General features: G+C 39.0%; 1 protein-coding gene across 2 annotated transcripts in view; it reads left to right on the plus strand.

Annotated features, from left to right (window-relative positions):
* The first annotated feature begins 203 nt into the window (after positions 1–203).
* The window catches only part of PBX3 (PBX homeobox 3), a 212,747-nt gene continuing 201,255 nt past the window's right edge, over positions 204–11,695 (plus strand). For both annotated transcript variants that reach the window (XM_032865873.1, XM_032865874.1), the window contains exons 1-2: positions 204–484; positions 1,424–1,497. In XM_032865873.1, the coding sequence (XP_032721764.1) occupies positions 285–484; positions 1,424–1,497 (274 nt within the window). In that variant the 5' untranslated portion in view covers positions 204–284. The remainder of the gene's footprint in view (positions 485–1,423; positions 1,498–11,695) is intronic.

Genomic DNA, 11,695 nt, shown 5'->3' on the forward strand with positions numbered 1-11,695 from the left:
TCCGCCACCGCCGCGGAGCCCGGCGCTTCCGCCCGGCGCTTCTCCTGAGCCTCGGCGGCGGCGGAAGCCGAAGCCGGGCGCCGGTCCGCACCGCCTCAGCCGCGGGCCCCGCTGGCCGGGCCGCCCCCTCCCCGCGCGGGCGGGGAGCGCGCGGCCGCCTCCCCCTCCCCCTCCCCCCCTTTCTTCTCCTCCCTCGTCGCCGCCGCCGCCGCCGCCGCTGCCGCCGCCGCCTCAGCCTTCGCCTCAGCCGCCGCCGCCGCCCGCTCCCGCCCGCGCGCGGCGGGATGGACGATCAATCCAGGATGCTGCAGACTCTGGCCGGGGTGAACCTGGCCGGCCACTCGGTGCAGGGGGGCATGGCCCTGCCGCCTCCCCCGCACGGCCACGAAGGGGCGGACGGCGACGGCAGGAAGCAGGACATCGGCGACATCCTCCACCAGATCATGACCATCACCGACCAGAGCTTGGACGAGGCGCAAGCAAAGTTGGTGTCGTCTCATTAAGCATCTTTTGTGTGTGTGCGAGAGCCGGGCCCGCGGCCGAGTCGGGGCCCGGGGTGGCGCCCGGGGCAGGGGCCTCAGCCCTGGGCAGGGAACTTTCTCCGCAAACCGGCAGCTTGCCCGGGCCTCGGGGGGACTTGCCCGCGCCCCTCGACGCGGGCGGGAGTCGGCAAAGTTGCTCTTGGGGCTCGGGACAGACTTGGTGCCACGCGGATTTTGTGGTTTTCTCGCCCTCCCCCGTCCGGCCCTGTAGCAGCCCGGCCCCCTCCCACGGATTCAAACCTCCCGCCTGGACCCTGTGCACGCCGCCCCGAGAGGGCCCCGGGCCGTTCTTGCGGGAAGCGCAACTTTCTTCTCCGGCCCGGAGTCGCGGCGCGGGGCTCCACTTGGCCGCGGGACGACCTCGTCGTGCGGGCTGCCGCCCCAGCCGGGAGGGCGCGGGGCGATGGGCGGTTCCCTGGCGGGTCCGGGTGCGGGTGGCCAAGTTCTCGGGGAAGGGAGGGCCGTCTCGCAAACTTTGCCGAGCTGTCACCGCCCGCTGGCCGCAGTCGGCCGGTCGCAGGCGCGGCGCCCGCTCCCCCTGCGGAGGGCGGACGCCAGAGCCCCACCGGGCCGTCCGCTCCCCCGGGTAGCCGTCGTCTGCCCCGCTATCTAGGCTCCCCGTGCGGGTTCGCGCCCTGCGGTCGCCGAGGCAGCTGCCTGCCGGGCAGATGGTCGCGCCTCGTTCGGGCTGGAGCTTTAGCCGCCGGAGCTCGCGGGCTGTCGCTAACTAGTCAACTTGAGTTTCTGTTGACTTGCCCTGGTTCCAAGGAGCCTTCCAAAATAGAAGGCCGGAATTAAATCTTGGGTCTAACTTAAAGGAAGACGCCATATTATTCCATAGGTGATGCTAATACCTTTGTGTTTTGCTATTTGTTTTTTAGGAAACATGCCCTGAACTGTCACAGAATGAAACCCGCGCTCTTCAGCGTCCTGTGTGAGATCAAAGAGAAAACAGGTAAGAGGCTGCGCCCCGTAGTGGGCCTGGAGACCCCCGAGGTGGGGTCAGAGCTACTCCTTCCACTCTCCAGTTGAGAGCTGCTGCTTTTGGGCACCGCCATCTTTGATCATCCTCTCCTTCCCACCTCCTGATCTTGAGAAAAAACTGCAATAAATCTGGAGTCGATTTCTCAGTTCCGCTCCCGGTATAAAATGAAGTGTAGATGCGGACGGGGCTGGGTCGCTGTCCCCAGGCGGCCGCCCCTGGCTGCAAGCAGGGAGGGGGCCCGGAGCGCCGGCCGCCCTCTCCCGCTCCTTTTCCCCTTGTTTGTATGTCAGTTTTTAAAAAGGAGCAACGGCAGACTGGATGCCAGGGACTGAGTCCCAGGGAGAAGCATCGCCTGAACTTTGTTTTACTTAGACAGTTCTAAGCTTCAGCTCCACAGATAGAAGAATAGATGCAATTGAACCGACTCCAGTTGGATGTTTGAATTAGTGTTTTAGTTGGGGAGGCTACTTTTGAGAAGCAAGAAAGGGTAATGGTGTGTTTAGGCATATACAATGTATTACATCTATTACTACTTTCATTGAATTTTATGTTTGAAGTCATTACATTGTAAATATGTTTAATATATTTTATAAAGTAGAAAAAGGTTCACATTAGCAGGTTAAACAATTTTTGAAGTGTTTAAGGCAGGGAACATATGAGAAGACAGGTTTTACGGAAGTGGCTGGAATAAAAACTACACGAACAGACATTCCTGGCAATTCATTTCAATTTAATTTTCTTGTTAGACTTTTTAAAATTAAAGGTATTTTAGCCTTGAGGTGACAGTAGGAACTCAAGAGGAATTAGAAATTTAATTTAGATGCTTTAGTTCAGATTTGGCATTATCTGTCCTGTATATGGCAAACAAGTGCCTTAAACAAGCTTTACTGTTGATTGTGTGTGTGTGTGTGTGTGTGTGTGTGTGTGCGTGCGCGCGCGCGAGCTATAAGGTATTATAAAGTTGCTGTTTTTTAAGTTGAGGCAAAGAAGAGAAAGTTAAAGTCCAGGATATAGCAATATCCAATATCCAAGTAATGCCTTTTAAAAGATTAAAAGTCATTGTGTTTAAATCAAGTGCACAAATGATAGCACACTGAATATACATGTTAGTTGGTAGAAGAATTGTCCTCCTTTTAAACATATTTTTCACTCTGCAATGCTATTCTGATTCTAAAGGTAATCAAGAGAAGATGATGGGTTGTTGCTACCTATTAAAATATATGCTAAAACCATAATTAACAGAAAATATTGAGATCCTTAAAGAGTAGTTTTCCTGCTTTTCATTCACGTAGTATTCATGGTTTGTAAATGTTGAGTGATTCTTTTAAAGATAGATTTTACATTTTGAAAACCACAGGCATTTTAAATGACTAACTTACTCTGTGTTGATTTTTAGCTCCCTTTAGGGTGCATTGTGATTTAAAATGGTAGATAATTTTTATCTGACTATGAAATAAAACATCAAGCATTACATCTTGAAGATTCTTAGTTTAGAAGCCTAAAAGTGTACAGTTCCCAGTAAATTATGTTGCTTAATGTCCAAGGATTTTCTTGCTATCAGGGCTCCACTTCAGTTTCTGCTGACAGCTAAGCACTGGGGTATTGACTATGTTGTGAATATTAAGATTGATTCAACTTACACGGCGTTATATTACTAGGGAGACGGGATTGATATTCTTCCCCTATCACCCGCTTCTTGTTATTTGTATTTATTTTTTTGCCGTTTTAAAGTTTTGGCCTAGCCAGCTTGAGAACCAAACCCAGCAAACTGCTTTTCTTGTTTAGACATTTAGCAGCAGGCAGAATTCAATTAGGAGGCATAAGTCCTCTAGTTGCTTATTTGCACAAGACTTAGTTACACCATTCTGAAAGGAAAGTATAGTCAGCCTCATGTCAAAGGTGAGTTACGAAAAAGAAACAAGTCTTTTCAGAGTCTGGGATTACTGGCACAGAGAGCTTTGCTAGGGATCTTGCTATTTAAGAAGCAAGAGGTAGCTGACAAAGGAAATTTTTGTGTTTTGAAAATGGTTTCTGAGGCTTTCAGCGATAACTTGTAAATTAGACCCTCTTTTTATGCTTTGGCCGGCAGATTCAAGTTTGCACGTTATCTCTTTGTAAAAAGGCAACTGCCAACAAAGAGTAAAGGCGGCTGTCTGGGCAGAGGCATCTTCCTGCCTGCCTCTCTAAGCTCAAGAGGGACGGGGATTTAAGTACCAAGTGATTGATTGGAGTGAAGCTCTTTCTCTCCTCTCCTTTCTCCCCTACTACCCAGAGCTCCACCTCACCCTCCAAAACTAGTCTTAGAAGGAGACAGGGACGCTGGACCTAGTATCCTTAATTTGAAATAAAACATCTGTGTAGACGTTAGTGTTACTAAGGCAAAGAAAGCGGGGCAGCAAATTCCAGGCCTCCCCTCTTCCTCCCCGCATCTGTTCCCACAGTTCTGCTTTCGAAACATCATTAACTTATAAAATAAGCATTGTAGAATATCTGTATATTGTATAATGGTTTTTCTTTAGGTCATTTTATTTAGCCTAATAATATAGTATCTAAAGATTCATTCTCTGCAATCTAGAGAAAGTTTACCTAGTCATTTGTAACAGAAACCGGAACATTATATGATGACTCTATTCTGCATAATGGAGGGGTAGAGGGTTGACTAGTGGGAAGGTGGAGGGGGGAAACTGTCACTTCAATGGATAATGTCATTTCAGTTGTGCTTCTCCTAAAATAAGACAAAATCATTAAAAAAATTTCTGTATTTATAGATCTGCCAGTAGATTTTGAGGTTTCTGATTAGGCAGTGAACACAGCCAGTTCTGATGCACATGAGGGATTTAGTTTGGAAAACGTCTTTTTTCTCTCCTACCAAATGTGAAAAGGTATTTTTCCCTTCTGACAGATAAATGGGTGATCTACCACAATTATATTATTTTCTTGTTCAGAGGTAGGGAAAGTATACTTTTCTTATGAGGTGCTTGATTTTCTTGAAAATGTATTCTTTTGTAAAATTCATTGTACGATTATTTTTGGGTAGAAACGTCATCTCTAGTGAATTATGATATTTATGCATTTTGAAAGCAACTGAAGAGTTACAGGCTTTGAAGTCAACATATTTGTCTATTTTAAACTAAGCAACCAGCGAGATAATTGTTGATATGTGAAGATTTTCCTCTTAATTACTTTTTAGTTATATTTTACCATCAATCTCTTATTAAATATCCCTGATGCTTCGAGGTCTCCTCATCTACATACTTATTTTGGTGCATTCCCTCACATCTTTTTGGCCATCTTAATCTGATTGTTGAAGTACTTTTCTTTGTGAAATATTCCATCCTCATAAATCTGCCTTCTTTCCAAAGCCTTTAATTATGAGAATTCTTTTTTGAGAAATAAATGTATTTTTAAAAATTCTAATGAAAATCTAACATTTTTATATATAATCTGAATCATATTGTGAAAAAAATATTTGTATTTCAAAAAAAAATCAACACCGCCTTTTCCTTTCTAAATGGTAGGTTAAAATACTCTATGTTGATAGCTGCCAACCAAACTCTGATTTATTGCCACCACAAACCCTAAATAGCGTTCATTTACTAGTAATGTCTAATGGCATACATGATGGTTTGCCAGATTTGTGGCCTTTGTGAGGCTTATAAGCAGGACTGACTTGGGAAGATCATAAAACTTAATGAACTTCTCTACTGCAGGAGGTGTCCGCAGGGGAAGAGAAAGGGCTGCTTGGCTGGTTGGGCTGGTTGAAGTATTTTTTATGTTTAAGGAGAAGAAAATGACTATTAAAAATGCTTTACTTTTAAAGGACCCTCTTCTCCCCCCAACAAGTCATAACAATTTTAGATATCAAAACTGGATCAAGAATGTAGCTTGTTATGTGAGTTTTTATATGCGTTTAGAATGTGATATATATGATTAAACCTTTTATCTTTAGTGCTATCAGTATGACTAGATTTCAGAGGGACAGAGCAGTGCTCTCAATGAACACCTCTATTTAATTCTGACCCTACAGGCTTAGAGACTCAATGGAGTCTTCTTTTTCTCTTTTCTTTTTATGCTTCAATTTTAAAATTTGGTTTTTTTTTTCCTTTGTACAGTGCCGTGTAATTCTTTAATTCCCAGCGTATAAAAACCAGATATTCCGTGAAGTGAAAATTTAGCAGGAAAGATGAAAACTGTTATATATGAGACTAAATGCGGTCATGTATATTGCATGTTTTCTTTTAAGTTGCTCTTGAAATTATTTCCGATGTAATGATCATTATTTGTCCCAGACTTTTAAAAGCAAATGCACTGTTCCATACATGTTTCATTTTTGTGTTTTAATGAACTTACTTTCTAGTTTTTAAAAACTTTTTATTATGGACAACTGGAAACATAAAAAACATGTAGAGAGAGGAGAAACTTGAACCCCCATGAACTAATTCCCCACTTTCAGCAGCTAGCAACACTTGGCCAATCTTGTTTTCTCTAGCTCGCACCCTTTCAAAATTATTTTGAAGCGAATTTTAATGGACTTTTAGCACTTTAAATTTCATATGAGTTTTAGACATATTATGTCTTGTTTACAGTGAAAATATTAAATAAACAGGAAAAAGTCAGTCTATCTCAGAAATGTCATAAATTATATTGCTTTATCACAGATTTTTCCTTAAAGCAATTTAAGAACATTTTTATTGACTTTTTTCCTATTTTTTATAGATTTGTATCACTCACTATAGCTTTTTAATGAGGTATTGAGGGAAGATGTAGAAGAGTGGTGTTTTGCTAACTTTCTTACCTTCCTCTCATTCTTTCAGACAGTAGAAGCAATATATTCATAAAAAAATCTAGAAAAAAATCCTCCTACCATACTGGTTTAGAACTTTATGATCTACAGTATCAAGTATTATATTATCTTTAAAATATGGGGGATATCTTAAAACTCTTTTTTTTTCCTTCCTGATAAAAATATATTGAACCTCTTGTCAGTACTAATTTGATCTGTGCAAGTAATTCTTTCATGCCTTAGTTTTAGTGGAGTTCATGTTATTACAGATTTATGTAGTTTTTGTCCTTTACTTGGTACTTTACTATGTTATTTTATTAATTTACATAATTTTATTCCTAATCAGAAGTATATTAATACAGTGGTGAAGGAAGCCCTGATTTGCCCTGAAGAGCGTAGTGTTTCATCGGCTTTCATAAAATATATCTGTGTACATCTTTCAAACCATAATCCTTTTCCCTTTTAATTAATTTCACTTGTACTTTTAGATTTCAGTTTGTAAGTTTTGTCAAAGATTTCTTTCAAGACAGATTTAAGTTTAACATCTCACTTGGATTATTTATATTTTGATACTTTATGGTGGCATTGTACAAGGTGAAGTTCTGTTGTATGAAGTGTGGTCATAAAGAATTGAAACCACGTATCATGAACCACGCCCTAAATCAGTCACCACTTTATTTTATATTCATACCATTGAGGTATCTATTCAGAATAAATACCTAAAACATCAGCATAAACACATAAAGCTAAGTGAAGATTTTAGACTATTTTTCCTCTATTCAGGTACATGTGGACATCTTCAGGTATTTATTATTTCAGTATTGACACTATGAGAATAATGTTTTATTTGTTTTCTCAGCAGGGTTGTGTTTTAGCCATTTATCAGTGTGATCAGCATGATTTAGGTAGTTACCGACTAACCAAGCTTGCACACCCTCCACCCCCTCAAGTTGACCTTTTCAAGCGTTTGCTCTACTTCAGTAGGCCGTTTGAGTCTTTAAATATGAGGAGAGTAAGTAATTTACATCACTATGTAGTTTAAGTTGGTGGAAGTTTTCCAGACCTGGCTATCAGATTTTTTTTACAAAGTTACAGAAGTTAATCAAACAAATTGCTATCACAGCAAGGTTATAGTGTTGTTACATTTAGCAAATGAATTAATAAGGAATGCTTGAACAAGTCACTGAAAAAATAAAGCATCTTTTTATGCCTTCAGACACAGAACATGTTCAAATAAATTTCAATAATCTTCAAACTTAATTCTAATTATTGACTTTGTAGGTAGAATACTTATCAGAATCTCTTATTTTTTATAGATGTATTCTGTAAATATAATATGTTTGTAGTTTTTGATGGTAATGGTAATTTGCTTTGGTACTACATTTGAGAGTATCTCTAGCAAAAATATGGTGTGATAGAATGTGTTAAGTTGAACTGGCATGGTTTTTTTTGGGTGGGGGACTGACTGCGTGATAGTAGCTGATTAGGACCGAAGACAATTAAAATTAATTATGGATAAAAGTAATTGTTAAAAGTTTTGTACTTTTTTTCTTGAGTGTAACTGCTTTAAAAAAGCTATTTTGAACAATAACCCTTTTTGTGTGATCATATTAATGAGGACTTCATATACAATGTAATCCTTTTAATGCTTATGATTCCTCACAATGTTTAAACCATTATTTGGGAGACTCGACATATGTTATGGCAAAATGATTTTTTTGTGTGTTTGTTTTGTTTTATGTGATACATCAGTTTTCAAAGCACATTTCTTAGGCATCAGAGTCCAGCAGGTGGCTTTTTACATTAAAAAATTCATAAATTCTAAAATCCCATAAAATTTTATTTCAAATTCAAATTAACTAATTGAGAATGTCAACATTTCCACTGTCTCTATATTAACATTTATAATAGAACAAATGGCTGCATATAGAAATTATCTGCAACATAATCTAAATTAAGATTCTAAACAGGCATTACAGATGCTGGTAACTTTGGCAATTATCATTTTGTTTGGTGAACAGTAGTAAAACAGTGTGCGGTAAAAGTGTTTAGAGAGAGAGGATAAATAAATTGAACAGTTTTGCAATGCAAAGTGGTTTGTGGTGTTTTTGAGGATTTCTTGGCTCTCTCTTAACTGCTATTGTGAGCCTGGAGCAGATTTCCCCATTGCTAATGCCCTAGAAGTATTAATTCACTTTGATATGCTAATTAGAGGGCATTATGCAAGAAATGAGATTAAGTGGCAGCATGAAGCCATTTGCCTGTCAGTAAATTGAGAGCTTTAGCATCAGGAGGAGCTTTGTTTTTTTTTTTTTTTTTTGGTGTTGTTGTGTGTGTGTGTGTGTGTGTGTGTGTGTGTTTAGTTTCTCTTGGTTTTGCATATAAATAAAATTGATTGAAAGGTCTAGAGAAGCTTCTAGAACATTGCTGTATTTTTTTTCCCTCTTATGATTATAGAAACGTGGTGTTACAGAATTTTTCTGACTATTAATTGACCTAATTAGAGATACCAATAGGAAGTTTTTATTGTACTCTCTCTTACATGAGAGTATACTAAGAATTTTGTGTTGTCTAGTCTTTTTTTCTAAAGCCTAATTTCAGTAACATGGCTAGTAAACTGTTAGCACCTCTTTTCAGAGTGTAAACTTGTGTGTGTGTTTGTGCAGTAATGTCTTCACTAAACTGAACTTCACAAGAATATTTTCTTCACTAAGGAAAGAAGGAGTAAGCTGTTGACTTGGGTTTTAGGAAACTATATTAAATGAGCAGTAAGACTGACTTCAATACCTAGAAGCAGGAACAATTAAAATTAGTGGTTATACTCTGTACTTTACACACCTGTGGAATTTACATTTCAGCATGTATGTGTTGTATAAGATCACTGCATTTTTTGATTTTTATGTTGAAGATTGAGTTTCATACTTGACTCTGATTTTGCTGACTGTGGTGGTTTAAGCCAGACTTTTGATTTTTCTCTCTGTAAAGCTACTATGTGATTTTCTATATTTTGTGGGGAAATGCATGAATGAATACTGGGATTGGAGTGGTGGACTGGGAGGAAGACAGAACTTCTCTGGGCCCATGAAGAATTTAAGATTTGCTCAAACATGGAACTTTTTTTTTACCTCTATAACCCTTTGCTAGAGGTAGAATTGTAAACCACTGCCCTAACTGCTACCAGGCTGTGGTTAGATAGGAGAGAGTTTGAATAAAGCATTTGTATTGAGGCTTGCTTCTAGTGCCTGAATTCCACCACTGTGGCTGTGACTTTAGACCTAGTAAACCATAACTTCTCTTCAGAGCCATATGGATTATTTAGTCACCACAGCTGCCATGCATACACACTACCAAGGCTGGCATCTCCTCTGTGTGCATGTGTGGTGCCTGTTAATGTTAATAGGAGTTAGGAATGTGCACACAGAGAGGGCAATGAGAGTCTCTCCTGAGACAAAAGTCCTGATTACATTTCTCAATAAAGAGGACTTAGTGTACCTGCATATTAGCCGGTCTTCTAAATGAAATAACTTGCTTACTTTAAATTCTCATTCCCTTCTCAGACTCCCTGAACTAGTTAAATCAATGAATCCTCATTAGTCTATGATTACTTGCAAAATTTCATTTAAAGCGTATGAAGTTATTTTTGATTGAAATGGGAACAAAAAGCTTTTGAAATTGCATATTATTATTTTTTAAATAAAAGGTTTTTACAGGCTTTCAAATGTACAAAAGCCTTGCATATAAGAATTTATACAGAAATTATCAAGAGGGACTCCTGAAATATTTGATTGGCATTTGATGGGGGGAAATCACTGCATTTAAAAGAATATATGTAAGTGAAATGGCAAGTTTATACGTGATATTATGTGGGAACCTTTACTATCTTAGTGTCCTCAAATGAAGAAGAATTGACTCAGGTGGTTTCATAAGTTTCTTTTTCCCCATACTTCTTTCAAAAAAAAAAAAAAAACCACTAAGGATGAAGGTAGTTGGAATTCATAGTCAGATATATCATTTTCAACTTGGAATAGGAACTAGAACAGGAAATTGATTTTATATTTATTATGAAAGCAAGAACTCTGCCACCAACTGACAGCTATCCATGTTTTAGTTTTGTGATAATTGTTCACAGACATTACTCTGCAGTTGGCCCAGATTATTTATAATGTTGATCGGGAAGCCTTTGTCCATTAAAAGGTAGGTGTATAATGAATATCTTTAATTAAACCAAGTAATATTGGAATATTTTATTTTTCTTTTACATTGGATCTTAGGTTTAGGATTAACTGTCAGAATGGTAAGAACAAGTTTCAATAGATTGTGCAATGATTTCTCTGGCTTCATGGATGTATTTATTACCATTTTTGAACAAATTATACTAACATGAAAAGTTGTGTTTGAAATGATTGTGTGCTAGATAAGGCGATACATTACAGGAATGGTTGGGTTTATGGAGCTTTATGTAGAGGTTTTCCCAGAAATTATAGCACAGGGCTGTCACTATAAAACCCAGTGATACAGTTGGTAATAACATACAGTGAAGATATTTTTAGATTTTCACTTGTTATTCAAATAAGTGAGAACCCTCCAGTTTTTCTCCTCATATTTCTTTGTTGGAATCAGTAGAGGAAAAAAATGAAGGAAATTCTTTTAACTGTGTAAGGGGTGTGGGTGTTTGACGTGACTGAATTTCCTCTTGCTCACCACTTGTTAGAGCAGTGATGTGATATTGAGGATATCCTTAGGAACTTATTGACTTCTTGGTTCCTGACCTTTTAACTGTGATCAAGTACAGAAATGGAATGCCTGAAAATGAAATGATGGACTCTATAAACATAAATTCTATTCTGTTAGGTAGTACATGAACTGATTTTGAGTTACCTAAATAAATGACAATTTGTATTCAATGAAGGAAACATTTCTTCATTTTGGTATAATCAGGCTAATAATGTTATAGTTTCTAATATTCAATCAATTCTTTTTTTGACTGATTATCATTATGGCTTTTAGTTACTGTGAATATTATGTCGCTTTTAAATTTCTAATATTTTACAAAATATTGGTTTAATATGTAAGAGTGTTTTCTAGAACTAAACTACACTCTCTGTGTACTTTGTTTTAACTTGAGTATTAGGAGTTTAAAGTTTATACTCAGTTGACTGTTGTTCAGTGAGTAAATTATTTTAGAAATACACACATTTTTCCATTTGAAAAAGTAGCTGTCAACCATTGTAATGTGAGAAAAAAGATAAGTTTGCTCCTATAAAGTTTTCCTTTTCGGTTTTAAATGTTAGAATTAGTGGCCAAGCCATGGAATTTCTAAATCTGTTCATCCTTAAACAATTATCATCTACTGAATTTAGCAAAGTGGAAAGACAAGGCTCTCCC

Source organism: Lontra canadensis, unplaced genomic scaffold (assembly GCF_010015895.1).
Source record: "Lontra canadensis isolate GAN:19392208 unplaced genomic scaffold, GSC_riverotter_1.0 scaffold30, whole genome shotgun sequence".
Taxonomy (NCBI): domain Eukaryota; kingdom Metazoa; phylum Chordata; class Mammalia; order Carnivora; family Mustelidae; genus Lontra; species Lontra canadensis.